The sequence below is a fragment of the Archocentrus centrarchus genome, unplaced genomic scaffold (genome assembly GCF_007364275.1).
Source record: "Archocentrus centrarchus isolate MPI-CPG fArcCen1 unplaced genomic scaffold, fArcCen1 scaffold_40_ctg1, whole genome shotgun sequence".
Taxonomy (NCBI): Eukaryota; Metazoa; Chordata; class Actinopteri; order Cichliformes; family Cichlidae; genus Archocentrus; species Archocentrus centrarchus.
In genome coordinates, this window is record NW_022060266.1 from 1,078,777 (window position 1) to 1,097,929 (window position 19,153).

The 19,153-nt window shown below is 46.2% G+C and overlaps 1 protein-coding gene across 1 annotated transcript; it reads left to right on the forward strand.

The window, feature by feature from the left end:
• The first annotated feature begins 6,490 nt into the window (after positions 1-6,490).
• On the forward strand, positions 6,491-13,641 carry tcaim (T cell activation inhibitor, mitochondrial). The gene is given in 11 exon segments (XM_030724683.1): positions 6,491-7,164; positions 8,947-9,079; positions 9,365-9,515; positions 9,604-9,859; positions 10,246-10,368; positions 10,485-10,582; positions 11,069-11,160; positions 11,237-11,469; positions 11,547-11,572; positions 11,575-11,677; positions 13,154-13,641. Coding segments are annotated over 11 exon segments (1,476 nt in total). The 5' UTR covers positions 6,491-7,129; the 3' UTR covers positions 13,380-13,641.
• Positions 13,642-19,153: the final 5,512 nt, after the last annotated feature.

Below are 19,153 nucleotides of genomic sequence, written 5' to 3' on the forward strand. Positions count from 1 at the left end.
TGTGTGTGTGTGTGTGTGTGTGTGTGTGTGTGTGAGTGAGACAGAAATACGTTGGGACATGGATAATTAACTCCATCTTGTGGAGTTAATTATCCACAAGATGGAGTTAATGTCAGTGGTTTGCTATTAGCAAACCACTGACATTTAAATTGTTAATGGAGACTTTCACTCTTCTTCTGTTGATCGGGAAATAAATGTCATAGTTGAATCAATTAATAAGATTGTGCTTATTGTGTAGAATGGAGATTATGGTGTTTTTCAACCTGGTTTTGTTATTATTGTGACAATTGTGAATTTTTGGACATTCTAAGTTTGAAAAGACGTCAGATATGTGAAGACGTGCAGTGAGATGAGCAGACCAGTTGGACAAAGAACAGAAGATTTTATTATTATTATTATTATTACCCAAACTGTTTGCTGTAAACAGCAATGAGAGATTTATAGGACCACTGACATGCTGCATATAGCTGCGGCTGTTCATAGCGTACAGTGAAGGATTTTACCAACATGTTTATCTTAAATTTGATATTTGCACATCCTCTATAAACCTTCCACTTGTACAATTGTCTGACTGCTCGTGCTTCAGTGTGCTGCTAACTTGGTGAGTGAAACTGATTCTCAGTGTTTTCTAATCGTGGATTGGATTATGGGGACCACTGTTTGTATATGATATATGTATATGATTTTCACTGCTGCATTCTGTGATTATAGCTTTCTTTCATGTGTTTTTGAGAAATTAGGTTTGTGACCAAATATTGAAATTAGAACCTGTGAATTACAGTGTGTGAATCATCAACAGGCAGCTGCATTGAATTATTTGAGATGATTGAAAACACCAGCCATTACAAGGCTGCCTGTCAGTAGTCACCAGCATAAGTTCATACTGATGCACTTAGGGTCATACATCCTGCATTAGCAACAGATAATGCACTTCAGTCAAAGAGAAAATAAAGATATTTACTACGCATTTCAGTGTCCTTCCAATGTCGCTTAGCTTGTGTTCACTGGGTTTCAGGTAAACATGCAGGTGTGTTACAAATAATCCACATCACATGTGACTTGAGTTTACACCTAACAAGCAAATGATCCCCCCTTTGACCCCAGGAGGGGACACATCCCTTTGCTGCCTGCTGTGGTGACCACTTTTAAGTAAGGGAGTAGCTGGAAGTAGCTATAGGTAAACAGTCCAGACTGCAAGTATTGGTACAGTTACATTTTCATTGTGAAATGAAATATGTTTCAAGCAGCTTTAATCTAAGTGTTGTTACAGCACAGAACTGTATGGGGAATATTTAACACGTAGAGCCCCAAAGAAATGGCATGGATACACATGAAGACATCAGATTTATTATCATCTTTATTTAGTATTGGAGAACCCTTTTCACCCACTGACTATCTGAAGTCTGTTGATTTAGAGAAACCAGATTTACAGATTTTTATGAGCTTCATCTTTGTTGCACTTCATTGCTTGGTCACCTCTTTATTTGTTACACTGACAGGCCACTCCACCTCAGTTTAAATTGTAATGAACCCTGGGTGGCTTAGCGGAAAAGCCGGCGACCACATACACATGCTGTGTTGCGGCGCGGGTTTGCGTCCCGGCCCGTCGCCAATTTGCCCGCGTGTCTTCCCCTGTATCTTTCCCCCATTTCCTGTCTCTCTCCACTCTCAATAAAAGCCGCTGTGGCCAAAAATGCAAAAAAAAAAAAATTGTAATGAACTCTGGTTAACATGTTCACTGTCCTGTGCATGAAGTGTTGAACTGACCAAAAAGCTCTAATAGCCAGATGTGGAATAAGTTTTGCACCCCTAGGGAAGGCTCTGTATTTCATGTAGTTCTGTCATGTCAGTACAAAGAAGCTACAAACAATTGAATATACTTTGATTTTAAAAAGATTTTCTAAAATGAAACCAATCTGAGCCTTTTGGAACCATTTCAAAAACTGTTTCCATTCATTCACCCAAAACCTGTACCGTGTAACCCAGCAGTGTACTGGGCAGACATTTGCTGAAGCCTAGTTGTTTGGTTGTGACTAATCGGGGAAGGACATGCAGTGATATCAGCACCTGTCCCAGTTTCTGATTTTCTTAAACCAAAACTGTTCTCTAAAAAGTTCATTTTCACTGTGGAAAATGGATGAAAGGCACATAGAAAAAAGGTGACGAGCAATTTTGATGGTGTAGGTGAAAGGAACAGAGGTTACAAGCAGGTCTTGGTTAGGTATGGAATAGAATAGAATAGAATGCCTTTATTGTCATTATACAGGATGTACAATGAGATTGGAGGGCCACTCCTGTTCAGTGCCATGTAACAGAAAATCAAACTCTCTAAAATAAAAATATTATAAAAATATTATAATCTAGTATGATCAATATAATCAAGAGATATACAGAAATAAACAATGTGTAAAATATAAAAAAAATAGAATGTATAAAAATATATACATACATTGGTGCATCTGTACATTGTAAGAAAAGTAAATATGTGTATACATATAATAATGAAGATGATGAATATTGCACTAGTGAATGAATACTGGATATTACACAATATAGGAATGTCAGATATTGTTCAGTATGAATAATATAATATTGCACAGTTACAGTGGGTGAGTGTGTGAGTTCAGGGTGGTGATTGCTCTGGCGAAGAAACTGTTCTTGAGTCTGTTTGTTCTGGCTTTGATGCACCTGTAGCGCCTGCCAGAGGGCAGCAGGTCAAACAGGTCAAAGCCAGGGTGTGAGCGGTCCTTGATGATGTTCCTGGCTCTGCTGATGCAGCAGGAGGTGTAGATGTTCATCAGGGAGGGGAGAGGGCAGCCAATGATTCTCTGTGCTGTCTTGACTACCCTCCGAAGCCTGACCCTGTCTGCCTCAGTGCAGCTGCCGTACCATACTGTGATACAGTACGTCAGCAGGCTCTCAATGGATGAGCGGTAGAAGGTCAGCAGCAGGTTTGAGTCCAAGTTGTTCTTCCTGAGGACCCTCAGGAAGTGAAGTCGCTGCTGAGCCTTCTTGATAACAGCTGTGATGTTATCTGACCAAGAGAGATCAGCAGAGATGAGGACACCAAGAAACCTGAAGGTGTGGACCCTCTCCACACGCTCGCCGTTGATGTAGAGGGGAGCTGGGTCAGTCCTGTGCTTCCTGAAGTCGATGATGATCTCTGGTTTTCATGGTGTTCAGTACCAGGTTGTTCTCTGAACACCAGGCTGTCAACTTCAGGACCTCCTCTCTGTAAGCTGCCTCATCTCCCTTCGAGATGAGTCCGACCACTGTGGTGTCGTCAGCAAATTTGACGATGAGGTTGTTATTGTGGGCCGGACTGCAGTCATGGGTGTAGAGGCAGTACAGGAGGGGGCTCAGCACACAGCCCTGTGGGGAGCCAGTGCTCAGTGTGCGGGTGGAGGAGAGATGGGGGCCAAGTCTCATGGGCTTAAGCAGACAGGATAGAAATGGCTATGTGCCGAAAAGAGAGTAACAGAGGTTAACATGTAAGAGTGCATAATTACATCTTACACAGAAGGAGCAATCTGAAAACCAGACTGCGAGGTGGTGGTGAGGCAGCATTGGATGGTAGTCTGTAGGATGACTTGTTGAAGAAAGAAGGATGTTGCTCAGAGTTCAGGAAGGGGCTGAAGCATTCTTTAGGTGGTAGGGAAAAGCTAGCAGATGAGTGGGGACGTACAGCTGCAGGGCTGAGGGAAACTGACAAGAAGGTGTTTGGTGTGTCTTCTGTACAGAAGAAAGAGAACAAGGGGGCTTTGTGGTGGAATGAGGAAGCACAGCAAAGTATTCAGAGGGACGGGTTAACAAAGAAAAAGTGGGATACACAGGGAGATGAGGGAAGTAGACAGGAGTACTCTGAGGTTAGGCATACAGCAAAGGGAGAAGTGCAAAAGGCTTATAGTGAGTTGTATGTGAGGCTGGACACCAAGGAAGAAGAAAATGGTAAATGGACTAGTTCTTATATAGCGCTTTTCTACTCAGTCTGAGCACTCAAAGCGCTTATACAACACGTTTACATTTACCCATTCAAACAAGCACATCCATGGTTAACTAAGCTCAGTGCTTTAATTATCTAACATTCACACACATTCACACTCCAACGGTTGTGTCGGAGAGCAACTTGGGGTTCAGTATCTTGCCCAAGGATACACTGGCATGCAGCCTGAAGTAGCCAGGAATTGAACCGCTGACCTTCCAGTCAGTAGGTGAGCTACAGCCACCCCAAAAGGACAAAAGAACTTGTATTAATTGTCTAGGCAGAGTTGAGCTGGAAAGGATGTGCAGCAGGTTAGAGTTAGTATAAGTATAGAGAAGGTTTGAAGGAGTTGCACTGGATCTCTGTGGTACTGCATCAAAAAGTCAGGAGTGGCAAAGAAGTATATGAGGGTGGTGCAGGGCATGCATGAGGGCAGCGAGACAGTGGTGAGGACAGGCTGGCAGATGAGGTCAGCAGGAGTCTCCGTGGACTCTGATGTCTGCAGATGACTTTGTGATCTGTAGGGAGCAGGTGGAAGAGAGTCTGGAGAGGTGGAGGTATGCTCTGGAGAAAGAAGAAAGAAAGTCAGTAGAAGCAAAACAGAATACACGTGTGAATGAGAAGGAGACGGGTGGAAAGGTGAACATGCAAAGAGCAGAGGTAGTGAAGGTAGATGAGTTTAAATACCTGGGGTCGACCATCCAAAGCAATGGACAGGTGAAGAAGAGAGTGCAGACAGGAGGTGACAGGTATGATTTGTGACAGAGCAAGAGTGAAAGGTGAGTGTTACAAAACCTGCTGTGGTGTATGGTTTGGAGACAGCAGCACTGAGAAAAAGACAGGAGGCTGAGCTGTAGGTGACAGAGCTGAGGATGGTTTTCAGTGGGAGGGACCAGAATGGACAAGATCAGAAATGAGTCCATCACAGGGACAGCTCAGGCTGCCTTTCTAACTTTGTCTCCACCCTTGGCAACGGCTTAGACTGGCAAAGCTGATTCAGGCATGTGCAGAGGAGGGATCGTGGATATACTGGACAAAGATGGAACTCCTGTCTGACTAAGCACCTGGTGTTTGTTGTGATTTGGTGCCATATAAATTAAATAGAACTGAATTGAATTCAAAGTGAAGTAGGCACATGCCACAATCTAAAACTCCAGATCAGATGAGAAATAAAGTTGCAGACATTGACTCCAGTGAACCACAGTGAGAGCCATTATCCACACATGGAGAAAACCTGGAACAATGCTGAACCTTCTCAAAGTGGCTCCCAAAATGACCTCAAGAGCACATTAACGACTCAGGAAAGAGGTCACAAAAGAACCAGGACTGAAGTGGAAACCCCAAGTTGCTCCTGATGTGTCTGCTGGAGTGTGAGTGTGTGATTATAAAGTGCTCAGGCATAGATTTAAAAAAGTGCAGTATGAATGTGTGTGTGTGATTGGCTGAATGAGTAAGAAAGCACTTTGAGTGCTCAGCTGAGTAGAAAGGCACTGTTTAACACCGTTTACCATGCACACACAAGCTTTCGGTGTACGCACACATACAGCTTTAATAATCAACAATAATATGTGCTCAGCCAGTCACTGCATAAAGCGATCTGTGAATGTTAGATACACTCAGCTGTAGAAGGAAGTGCTTGTATGAATGTGTGTGAATGAGGTGTGTTGTATAGTGTGCTTTGAGTGCTCAAAGTAGAAAAGAACCAGTCCGTTTAACATTTATTGGTTTGTTAAGACGTTTCACTTCTCATTCAAGAGGCTTCTTCAGTTCTAAGAATTGATGGGGAGCCCGAGGCATTTAACCCCCAGTGGAGTTATGGCCATCAAAGTGATCCTGAAAGTCACTGACTCACTGACCCGTAGCCATGTGAGTCACCTAAGGCTTTCTGGGGCCAAGGTGTGGCTCTTTTGTGAGATATTGCCCCACCTGGCCACCGTGATTATTAGGTCTGCATCATAGCTGTCTGACAGCTGGTGTGACAGGCCACCACATCTGTTCACTGACCTGGAGTGGTGGCCTAGGGGAGAAGAAGAGGGTTCATCACTGAGAGGACCCTGGTTCAAATCCTTGGGCTGGCATCACTGTGGGTGTTAATGCCCACCCCCCCAGGTTGCTCCCCAGGCGCCCTTTGGCTGCCCCCTGCTCCATGCTGTGCTGTGTGTACTACATACTCCATGTGTGTGATGGGTTAAATGCAGAGAATGAATTTCACTGCATGTATATGTATGTGACAAATAAAGCTCTTTCTTTCTTCTTAACAGTAAAATCCTGCTGGCTGGCCTAATTACTCTGGCTCTTATTAGTATTTATTCATGTGCCTATAACTTTATGGAAATTGTTCTATTTGAACAGTCATTTTTATGCTAAACCATAACAATAAATAAATATATGAACAAAGCATTGACCATTCGAAAGTTGCTTGAATGTTTCTCAGTTAATTGTGGAGCCTAACGTCGCATTCCAGCCCGGCAGGTGGCGGAATGGTGCAGCTGACTGGCACAAGCGCAGAAGAAGAAGCGGAGGCGGAGGAGACCCCCGCAGCTAACCGAAGCCGGTGCTACGGGAACGGCAGGGACGGTGTTACAGGGCAGTGTGTTGTCAGGCGTTAATTTAACAACCAGCCATACTTGTAACTCATGTGAAGCTCTGAACGGCGGCGCAGAAACGGCTCATAGCCAAATTTCCCATCATGCCACGTGCAGGAGCAAACAGGAGCCATGTTTGGTTGCTGTCATTATTGGTTAGAAGTCACTTAGGAAACTACAGAGACATTATCATCTGTGTTTATGCTGCTTTTAATTGATATTGTTTGCTATTTGCTTATCTTTCAGAGACTTGATAGCATGGTATTCAAAGGGATATATGCAAATCAGAGTTAGCTAGCGCAGCGGAAACGTTGGGATAGATGGGAAGCAGCCTAAGCTGCTTAAGCCTGACGCATTTACTTTTAAAGATGCATATCCCAGAGACCGACGTTAAAGAGAATAACTGAAATAATCTACTTCTGACTGCCGTAGGTCACTGTGAATTAGGCACTGCCGGCTGTGCCAGGCTGCTGTCAGAGGCAGCGTAACAAACCGTGGAGGTACTTTTAAAGCGGGGCGGATGGAGCTGCTGGGAAGGCCGTGATTACGTGCAGCATCAGCCATGTCTGTCCTCGCCTGTGTGCGACGCGTCATCAGGTAACACCGTCCGGACGTGAACCCGGTCATTGTGAAAATAACATACAGTCTAATATGAAGATGTGGGGACCGTGCTCAGAAACTGAAGTATCAGAGGGGTTTTAAGCTTGACTTTTGGCTTATGAAGTTTATCCCGGATTAGTGAAAAGTTAAAAAAACAAGACTGCGGCCGTGAGTTTAGCTCCAGCTGAGGGACGTCACGAATCAGTCACGTGGTCGCTTCCTTCTGCTGTAAGCTTGGTGTGATGTTTGCGTTTCTCAAGCGTTTTAAAAGCTGTCTTTATTTAAGCGGTGGTTCTTAGAGCACTTTGACGCTCCACATGAGTACTCAGAGGAACAGTTCTAAGCGATGAGCTGATACACAGTAACAGAACCATGTTACAATGTTCTGATAGCTTGTCTTCCTGCCTCCAAAGCTTAGACATGATTAATAGTACATTTTTCCGGGCCTCTTGAGCTCATTGGTCACATGATACCACCTTTCATGTGAATATGCTCACAGATTGGAGAGTTGATAACCTTTGTGTGGCTGCTGCTTCACCTGGATGCTGTTGCAAAGGTAACTGAAGCCAGATAAGGGAGAGCCCTGCTGTGGTGAGCTGGCTTTAGTGGACCCCTCTATCTGCTGCTCAGGGCCCACAGTGACATCGCCACAGCTCTGTGCTGTTTATACCAGCACTGAATGGTAGGTGTTGTGGGGCTGTTTGAGGGTGAAGACACACACCTGTTGTCTTCTTCCTGGAACTCTGCTTTGTTCCTACTCCTAAGGGCCTGTTGTTGTTATCACCTCTCTCCTGCTGTCTGCTGCACCTGGGAAAGCACACTTTTGGATGTCTGCTTAGAAAATAAGCTCATTTTTTTTCTCCCTTTTTGCTAGGTTTCAAAAACGGGCTTTTATTCTTATGAAGGAGTTGCTGGTCGGGTGTCATAGCTGCTTAACACTTGTCTCTTCTGCCAGGGTCTGCTTATGTCTGTACTGCCCAGTCAGTTCAGTTTTATGTTATTTATATAGCACCAAATCACAGCAAACAGTCGCCTCAAGGCGCTTTGTATTGCGGGTAAAGACCCTACAATAATACAGAGAAAACCCAACAGTCAAAACGACCCCCTATGAGCAGCACTTGGTGACAGTGGGAAGGAAAAACTCCCTTTAACAGGAAGAAACCTCCATCAGAACCAGGCTCAGGGAGGGGGGGGTCATCTGGCTTCTTCCTGTTGGATCTCAGCTTCCTTCAGTTGTTAAGAGCACTGAGGTACCAGGTGCTGCTTGTCTGGATGTTGGTTATCAGCTCATCCATAGTTCCCACATAAACTGCACGTAACCCAAAATGAGCATGACGAGTCCTCTTTAAACAGGATTAAATCAAGTAGTCATAAAGTCATCATATTGAGTATTTGGATCCCGGGTGAGTCTCTGAGGTCCTCAGTGCAGCCTCAGTTCTGCAGAGTACTTCTGGGAGCATGTGTTGCCACTCAGCTGCCATCTGAGTGTGATGAGTGCCTGTCTACATCTTTAATGTGCACTTCAATAACACTCACTTTGAGCTGACTGTTGTGATTTGGCACTATAAATAAATAAATAAATAAATAAATGAATTGAATTGAGTCATCAAAACAAGCAGTACTGTTTCTAAGTATATTGCATCCAACCACCTCTAACTACCTAATCACTGTGTGTGTGTGTGTGTGTGTGTGTGTGTGTGTGTGTGTGTGTGTGTGTGTGTGTGTGTGTGTGTGTGTGTGTGTGTGTGTGTGTGTGTGTGTGTGTGTTCCTGTCTGCAGGCTGCAGAGGGGCCATGCTGTCACCCGTGCTGTTCCACAGAGAGCCCTGTCAGGGGCAGAGGCTGTCAATGCACTCAGGCCCTTTTATTTTGCAGTCCATCCAGACTTCTTTGGTCAATATCCTAAAGAACGTGTAGGTCTCATATCTGTCGTGACATTTTCTGAACTTCATGAATCCAAATATGTATTATTGGCAGCTTATGATGTGCATAGTGTGTGTGAAGCCTTGTAGGTGGAACACAGAAGAGACTGTATAATGTTTCCTGCTCATCTTTATATATGATGTAATATAGTGTACTAAAATAACAGCTTATGATAATAATCTGTGCACTTACAGTGATACTGTATGTACTTGTAATGTTGGATGTTTGGCGGCGTAGGGTTCTCCGATCTAAGGTTTGGAACCTCTGTATTACAGGAAGTGAATGAGAACTCACTAAAAAGGCTGAATGGCTATCTGGAAAACTTGCAGAAGCCCGGCTCCTGTTCACTTCAGCCAATGAGGCTCACCTTTTATGTAAGGGACACCCGTTACAGCAGCGACGTGCAGCCACACCTCCTGGGTTCAGGTGTGTTTCCGTTAAAAGCACTGTTGTGTTACTGCTCAGGGGATGGGTGAGGGGTTTTAATGTAAAAGGGCTTCTGCTCGGTTCTCAGGGTTCCGCTCAGTGAGTTTCACCCTGCGCACAAATGATGTTTTGAGCACAGTGATGAATGTGTTAACGAGCTGCAGCCTACCTGTGGAGCACATGAAAGGACTGGAAGTGAGGAAAGCAACGGCTAAAAGTGCGCCTGAGGCAGGGCTGCCTTTCTACAGACCTATCAAATGGGATAAAAGCTACTACACCTTCACTGGCTTCAGAGACCCTGAGCAGGAGCTGCAGCAGGCCCAGAGCATGGAGCCCACACTCAGGTTAGCAGGTTTACAGACCTTATAGAACCCACGGCTGCTGTGTGTGAGCAGCAGCTCATGCAGTCAGTTTAGATTTCATCTGTGGCTATGGAGGGGTACATGCATACGTGTGCTTTTTATTTGAAGTATCAACAGAGACAGTTTCTCTTTAAATTTGACCCTGAATAAGTCCTCTGTGACAGTTGGAGTGCTCAGTAAGACTAGAAAACATGCAGTTTGTTTATGGTTTACATCATTCTGCAGAGGTACTCACAGATAATGAGAAGTATAAAGAACTAATACTAAGAGTTTGTGATCACATGACCTCAGTCACAGCACTTTGATACGATGTGCATTTTCTGATCAATATTTACAGTGAAAACATTTAGTGTGTCTGTTTCTGTCAGCTCATGGCTGAGACACAACGAGCCTGAGGCCACAAAGAAACAGAGTGCGAGTCTTCCTCGGAGACGAGAGCTGAACAGGCTAAAAACGGAGCTGTGCTGCAAATTTAATCTGGCTGACATCAGGTACACACAGCTTCATCCTGCCACTACCTTTGCTAACATTGTTCCTGAGAGCACTGAGGCTGTACAGTATTGTGCGTTACACAGTAAGAACATGTGTCGTCACCTGTGTGGTGCAGATGGCAGCGCAGCTGGGGAGTTGCCCACAGATGCTGTCAGCTTCAGAGTCTGAGCCGCCTGTCTCAGCAGAACCCCGAGGCCCTGATCAACCTGCGAGGTAAACACACTCGCAGCAGGCTGCCAACAGGAACACACACCTCTAAACTCTCCGTCCCTCTCTGAGTTTACACACCTGATGAGCTCGTCCAGGTTTATTTGAAGCTAACTGTACTCAAGTTACAGTAGAATATGTGTAGGTAACTTTTTGTATCCAGTTCATCTGAATTTTGATGCACACAAATCTCCTTTGCTCGGTGACAGTGAAACGGTGGAAGGTTTGTGGGAACAAGATTTGTTTCTCACAAGGTGATACTGTTGTGACAGTTTGAGTATTTGGACAGTAACATGGTGTTTGTAACTTCAACACAGTGACCAAAATGAAGAGGCTTTGTTTATAAAGATTTGAGTAATGACCTCAGTGAGGTTTAAGTTGTGTATAGCTGTGAGGTAGCGCTGCTGCTTGGTCAGATTCATTTCCGCTGCACTGTATGGACCGACTGTAGATGGGTCACGACTGTAACGCCCTCTTCCATCTTCTTCCCAGGACATACTGTTGTGTTTGCTGACCAGTCAGGGATGAATGCCTCTGGACATATCATGCTGGGAACGATGGATGTTCATCATCAGTGGACAAAAGTAATGCAGCTGCAGTCCTCCTGCTGTCACACAGTCTCTGTGGTGGTGCTTTCTGACCCCTGCTGTGTGCCTCCAGGTCTTCGAGCAGCTCCCCAGCTATCAGCGCCTGCAGCAGCAGACACACTGGCTGAAGGAGAGGATCAGCCTCCTCCTGGGTGGGACCCAAGTGGTGCACATGGAGAGGCTGGGACCAGTTCAGCCCATTGCTGAGCACTACAGTACCCTTAGCGCCTTTCACAAACGTCTGCTGTCCCAGAACCTTCGCCTGCACCCCAGGAGCCTGCAGGGCCTCACCATGTTGCTGGAAAAGTATAGTCCCTTTGACCTCTGACTTCTGACCAGTTAACTTTGACTCGGTCATAACTTGATGTTTGCATCTGTTCCAGTGACCGCTCTAACCCCAGCCTTCACGACATGGGCACTTCATTATTCCCACCAACAGTGACCTTCCCACGCTGCAGGTCTTCCTGCAGAGCCACGCCCCTGAGGCCAGACAGCGCGTCCAGCGCAGAAACCAGTGAGTGTGATGTAGAGAACTAATAACCTGCAACCCTGTCTGCATATCCTTATTCCCCACTTAATGTTTTTGTTCTCTCACAGAATGCTTCAAGCAATACTCAAAAGTATTTTGGTCACAGCCGCAGGTTAAAATGCACACGCTTCATTAAAGCCAGTTCATGGAGGCTGCCTCTACCTGCCAGTGAGGGTCTACCATACCTGTGTGAAAATAGCCACACCCTTGAGTGCTCGCACCTAAAACTGCTCTTCTACAAAGAAGAACACAACAGAAAGTCAAACTTTATGAAACTCCTGATCCTTTTTTGTGAGTCACTGTTTAATATTAGAAAAATGAGCTGATGCTGCAGTCAGTGAGGGCAGAGGCACACTTACCCAGTACCTCTGACTGTAAGCAGCAGGAATGTTTTAGCTGCACTTCTCTGATGGCAGAATAGAAACAAGACCACCTTTACTGCCTTTGTTGGGTCTGTTTCTGTGCATTTAATGACACGCATCACGTGCTCATAAGAACAGTATGTATAATAGTGTGGGATCATAATTTATATGAGAAGAGGAAGGTAACCAGCAGAGATGCTAATCCAGCACGCTGTGCTGAGGCTGGCGGCTGTCAGCTGACGTCACCATGAAGAGGAGGAAGTGTTCTTCAGATCAGCTTCACCATGTGAAGGACTTCACTGCAGAACCATTTCTAGTTGCAGGGTCCAAACTGAGTTTAATTACATCTTTGTGACTCGTGTTCACAGCTTTAACTGCACTAAAGATACAAAGTGAATCTCCTGGGATTAAAAACACTGCAGGAGGGCACCAGGTCCCCTACAGCCCAAAGACCGTATGTTGGTCAGCGGTTCTACACTTGGAACGTGGGGTCTAATTCCACAGGCTGAATTTCTCTGTGCTGCTCGTGAGATCTTGTCTGTCTCCTCACTCCCCCAGCCAGCCTTGGCAGATGGCAGCCCCTCCCTGGGCTTGGTTCTGTTGGGGGTGCCATCCTGTTAAAAGGGAGTTCTTAGTTCTCTGCTCAGGGGGGATCACCTGATTACTGCTTTTCTCTCTAACGTTGGAGGATCTTCACCTCACTCTGTGAAGAGCCCTGAAATGTTTTTAGTTTTGGTTTACTTATTTTTTTCTGAGTGACAGGAAAGATTCAGTTTTGAGCAAAATCCATGTATTAATCCCAACAGTGATTGGTGTGTGTGTGTGTGTGTGTGTGTGTGTGTGTGTGTGTGTGTGTGTGTGTGTGGGTGTGTGTGGGTGATGTGTGAACACAGTGGTGCTCATTAAGGACTGTTCTTCATCCTGTTCTGTTGGACACCACACCTCATACTGCTTTGTCAGCTTTGTTACTGACTCTTGCGTCTGTGTGTGTGTGTGTGTGTGTGTGTGTGTGTGTGTGTGTGTGTGTGTGTGTGTGTGTGTGTGTGTGTGCGTGTGTGTGTGTGTGTGTGTGTGTGTGTGTGTGTGTGTGTGTGTGCAGACTGCAGGCCGAGGAGGAAGCTGTGGTGAAGCTGTGTGTTGACAGTCTGTCTCTAAGGAGCCTGTCCAAGGCGCCCAGTGTGAGCTCCAGCCAGATGATCCTGTGCTGTAAACGGCTGCTGGAGCAGCGCTCCCCCCTCCTGCAGGGCCTCCAAATCTGTGTTTCTCACTTCTACTCCGTCATGCAGGATGGAGATCTGTGTGTTCCTTGGAACTGGAAGAGCTGAGCTGCACATTTGGAAGCTGCTGCTCAGTCAGTCTGGGTGTAAGAAGGACTTTCAGAGATTTGATGCTGTTGAAGCACCAACACGTTTATCAGGACGTCACACTGATTTTCTTTTTTGTTTTTTATTGCGTTACTGCTCAAGGATTATCCTCTTGCTAAACAAAGCAAGATAGGAAGGTCATTTAATGCACAGTAGAGGACAGTGTGTGTGTTTTCTGTCCAGGACTGCAAAATAATTAAAGAGAAAAAAGTTAAAGTTCTGACTTTCTGAAGTGTTTGCTTTTTGTGCTTAAATCCTTAAAGTATCAAAACATCTGAGAACCAAATAGTTTTCAGCTGAACAGCCATAACAGACATAAACTATACTGCTAACAGTATTCACTCACACAAATCACTGAATCCAGGTGTTCCAGTCACTTCCACAGGTGTATAAACCAAGACTCAGTGAAAGAATGGGTCGCTCTCAGGAGCTCAGTGAGTTCCAGCTTGGTACCGTGATAGGATGATACCTGTGCAACAAGTCCAGTCACTGCTGAATATTCCACAGTCAGCTGTTAGTGGGATTATAACAAAGTGATTGGAACAACAGCAGCCAGCCATGAAGTGGGAGGCCACGTAAAATCACAGAGTGGGGTCAGAGGATTCTGAGGGTCATAGTGCACAGAGGTCACCAACTTTCTGCAGACCTCCAACCTTCATGTGACCTTCAGATCAGCTCAAGAACAGTGAGACCTTCATGGATGGGTTTCCATGGCAGCTGCATCCAAGCCTTCCATCATCAAGCTCAATGCAAAGTGTTGATGCAGTGGTGTAAAGTGTTGATGCAGTGGTGTAAAGTGTTGATGCAGTGGTGTAAAGTGTTGATGCAGTGGTGTAAAGCACGCCACCACTGGACTCTAGAGCAGTGGAGACGTGTTCTCTGGAGGGATGAATCACTTCTCCATCTGCCAACCTGAGGGAGGAGTCTGGGATTGGTGGTTGCCAGGGGAACGGTACCTGTCTGACTGCATTGTGTAAAGTTTGGTGGAGGGGGGGTTTATGGTGTGGGGGTGTTTTTCAGGAGTTGGGCTCGGCCCCTTAGTTCCAGTGAAAGGAACTCTTAATGCTTCAGCAGACCAAGACATTTGGGACAATTTGATGCTCCAACTCTGTGGGAACAGTTTGGGGATGGCCCCTTCCTGTTCCACCATGACTGCACACCAATGCACAAAGCAGGGCCTTCAATTCATGTCCCTCAAGGTGCTTTAGATTGTAAGATAAAGACCCAACAATCAAAACAACCCCATATGAGCAAACAGTCACAATGGAAGGAAAATCGGGAAGAAACCTCCAGCAGAATGTTTGTAGTGACCGTTGGGGCTGAGGGGAGAGAGACAGAGATTAATAATTACTAATGATTAAATGCAGAGTGGAGTATAAACAGAGTGAAAAGAAACACTCAGTGCATCATGGGAACCCCCCCAGGCAGCCTAGGCCTATAGCACCATAACTAAGGGAGGGTTCAGGGTTGCCTGATCCATTACTTCTAGGCTGGACTTCATTATTATCAGGCTGTCCTAAAAGCTCCCTGAAAAGCCTTCAGCTGATCCAAAATGCTGCAGCTAGAGTACTGACAGGGACTAGAAAGAGAGAGCAGATTTCTCCCATATTGGCTTCTCTTCATTGGCTCCCTGTTAAATCTAGAATAGAATTTAAAATCCTTCTCCTCACATACAAGGTCTTGAATAATCAGGCACCATCTTATCTCAAAGACCTCATAGTCCCATATCACCCCAACAGAGCACTTCGCTCTCAGACTGCTGGCTTACTTGTGGTTCCTAGGATACCTTCAGCTTTCAGGCCCCTCTTCTGTGGAACCAGCTCCCAGCTTGGATTCAGGAGACAGACACCCTCTCTATTTTTAAGATTAGGCTTAATACTGTCCTTTTTATCCTCCTGCCCAAAATAAAGCTGAGGTTTTACTTTTTTCTTTTTTAGAGCAGTGACTATCCAACTCTAGCGATATATGTCTAACCATGACCTCTATGAACCTTTACAGTCTGGTTTCAGAGCACACCACAGCACGAGACTGCTCTCATTAAAATAACTAATAACTTCTTATTGCCGCTGACTCTGGTCCCATCATCGTTCTCGCCCTCCTGAACTTTTCTGCATCCTATTTCCACCTCAACCACATCATACTCTGAACCACTCAAACTGTGCTCACAAACACAAAGAGTAACAGTACTTTTAAATACTGCAACCTGCTAAAACTGAGCACTTTGAAAGCACATCAGATCTCAGTGGCATCAGGTATCATGCTACACTCATATGGACTGGGTAATGTGTTAGGAATGAAAAGCTCGTGTCGAGATGTCTGGCCGTCACTCCGGGATTCTGGGGTGCCCGCACATCCTTTGGGGTGGTGGGGCACGCAGATGAGGGAGCAGTAGTTTCCCACAGGGGGCCGGTTGGTCCCAGACTCAGGACCAATGTGTGTGTCTGTGTATGTCTGTGTGTGTGTGTGACAGACATTTGTATGTGTGTGTGTGTGTGTGAGAGAGAGAGAGAGATATTTGTGTGTGTCTGTGTGTGTATGAGATATTTATATGTGTGTGGTGGGTGGGTGTGTGTGTGTATATGTGTGTGATATTTGTTGTCTTTTGTATGTGTGTGCGTGGGGGGGTGTTTTTATGTTGTGCTTGTCTGTGGTGTGGACTGTGGGTGCTGGCCTGGGGCACGGTGGTGCCCTGGGGGGTGTGGCCACTTCAGGCCCTGGACCTGCCTTCCCTGCACTGTGGTTGGGTGTAGGGAACTGGGGTGCTTAGTGAGCCAGCAGTTTGCTGGCTCTCTTCTTCTGGGGTTAGTTCTCTACCCCCGGTCTTAAATATCCTGGCCCTCCCCCTCCTCCCACTCAGTCAAACATTACATCACACACACGTAGGGTCTTGGGTGAGGGGGGGGCTCGTGCTGCGGTGAGTAGGGTCACCTCTTTGGCTCTGCTCGCTACGTTGTGTGATGTCCCACTCTGCCTTTTTAATTACATCATACAGCTCACAACACATCATAGTACACATAGGGCCTTGGGGGGCAGGTGTGTCACACAGTGGTCAGTGTGTGGAGCTGCTGAGGTGACCCCACCTCTGTTCACTGCTCCTCAATTTTATTTACATCTTAGCCATTGAGGGCCTTGGGGGGTGGTGTGGATGGGCGCTGTTGCTCAGTGCTCATCACATCTGTCCCTCCAATTTTAATAGCACTGTAGCTTTCACACACACATACATATTCTTCCCACTACATACACTCACATACACCCAACAAATCACTCCAAACACGTTGAGTGGAAGGAGGGGGAGGGTGGGTCTTCCACACCCCAGTTTCATGCACCCTGCCTGGGGTAGGGACTGGCTAGTGGTTTGGGGCCGGGTTGGCTGCTTCACCGGGGTGCCACTGGTTCTGTGCTGGTAATGTAAGTGCTGTGTGTGTGCGCATGAATGTGTGACGGTCATATGTGTGAGTATGAGTATATGATTTGTGTGTGCGTGTGTGTGCATGTGTGTGGGCGTGTGTGTGTGTGGACAGCAGGGCCTGGGTCTGTGGCTTGCTGAGCCTTGGCACCTGTGGGACATGGTTACGGAGGGTGGGAGTCACCCCTCCCTATCACTCCCTACCACTTCCTGCTGCTTCCCACTGGTTGCCACTGCCGCCCCTGGGGTGTCGGGTGCCCGTGGGTCCCGGGGTTCATGACCGGATGTCTTGGCGTGGTTCTTGGCCCGCTCCCTTGGCGGTTGTGGCCTGGGGGTGGCTCGGACCTCTTTGGTGTGGGGGGGCTCTGCTGGGTGTCGGGCGGTTCTCGGGCGCCTGGGGCCTTGGGGCATTCGCGGCTCGTGCGGGGGGTGCCGGCCTGCGGCGGGGGTTGGCTGCTCATTGCCTCTGGCTCTCTGGACTCTTGCCGTTTGACCGTGAGGGGCTCCGTCTGGGGTCTCCCTCCTTCCTCCTCTGGGGTGTGTGCGCAGTTGCCATCGGGATGTGTGGCCTCTCGTCTTCTGAGCTCCTGGTGGGCCGTGGATAGGCCGCGTCCCCTGGGTCCTTCCCTGTTCACCTCTGGATCACGGGGGGCATGATTGCAGTTTCTTGTCCCCATTGGTGAGTACGTTCCATGACAGAGGCACATACACACATTATTTGCAAGCAACAGCAGGATTGTGTGTGTGTGTATGTGCATGTGTAGATATGTGGATGTGTATGTATATGTGTGGATATGATTCTTTGATTATTCTTTTCTCACCTTTGTTTTGTTTTTTGTTTTTTTCTTTTCTTTCTCACTCCTTTTCCTACCCTTTCCTTTACCTGTCAGGCCTGCTGTAAATAAATAAAATAAAATTAAAATACAAACATTAACAAGAGTAGCCTATTGGAAAACTTACAGAGCTATTCTTGGAAAAGCAAATATGTTTGGTACACCAGAGCATTCGGATCATATTCCGATTGCAAAAACTGCCAGACATGACAGGAATGAAAAGCTCATCTGATGGGGATCAAAATGATCAGCCTTCAGAGGAATGAATTTGACAACATCCCAAAAATCAAATGAAAAGATGATGCAGCAGGATAGTCCATTTTACCAACCAGCAACTCAAAGTAGTACTCAGTTGTTGGTGTGACATACATATCCTTATATGCATGTATGACAACACTGGGGCTCCCAATGAGATGATGGATGGTGTTCGGGGGGGATCTCCTCCCAGGGCATCACTGAGCTCCTGGACAGTCTGGGGCAGTACCTGATGGCGTCGGCTGGACCTAAACATAATGTCCCAGAGGTGTTCCACTGGGTCATTCAGTGGTATCAGCTCCTTCATCCTCCAGGAACTGCCTGCATACTCTCATCACATGAGGAACCAGGAGGAACCAGGACCCACTGCAGCAGTGAAGGGTCTGACAGTGGGGGCCAAGGAGTTCATCCTGATACCTGATGGCAGTCAGGGTGCTGTTGCCTAGCCTGTAGAGGTCTGTGTGTCCCTCCAGTAGAGGACGTCGGGCCCTCAGGCCGCCCTCATGAAGTCATTGTGTTTGAAATAGCAAATTTTAACTACGTAATAGTTTGACCTTAAAAACGGACTCTTGTAGTTCTCAGATAAATATGCTCACACATAGATTAAATTTAACTGACAGGACTACATCACAGATTATTAACGTATCTCTGAGGACTCTAAAAGTGCTGTCACAGATATTCTACCTTTATCTGCTCATAAGACTGTCCACATTTATATTCCTTTATCACTTAGACATTAATATTCTTCCTGGAAATAGTTCCATCTTTAGGTTTGTAAGCATTCCTATGATGTAACTGTTGAAACTGTAATAATAACAAAGCTCAAATTGAAATGCATAGAGGAAAAAAGTATGTTTAGCCTCCAAACCAGCGGAGGTCCTCGAATGAGTTGGAATAGGTACAGAACAAGCTCGCTAAAATAAAGCTCGAGGACCGTTTGTGTTATAATAATATATTCTAGCTCGAGAGGGGAGAGCAGAGCTCTGCTGCTGCTCTTAGACTTGGAAGGCAGCAACTACTACTGCACTACTGCAGTAATCTTTATACTTCCAAGTAAACGGCTTGGTTTTCTACTCTGCACATGCCTCATTCACACCAACCTTCACGTGAGTGCGTGGCCTGTTCTACCTCCTGAGCTACAGACACAGCACTGACCTCAGCCTTCTCTCAGCATGGTCAGAGCGCTCCTTCAGGGCCAGAGATGTGCTCACAGAGGTGGAAGGTTTCTCATTCTCATGTAG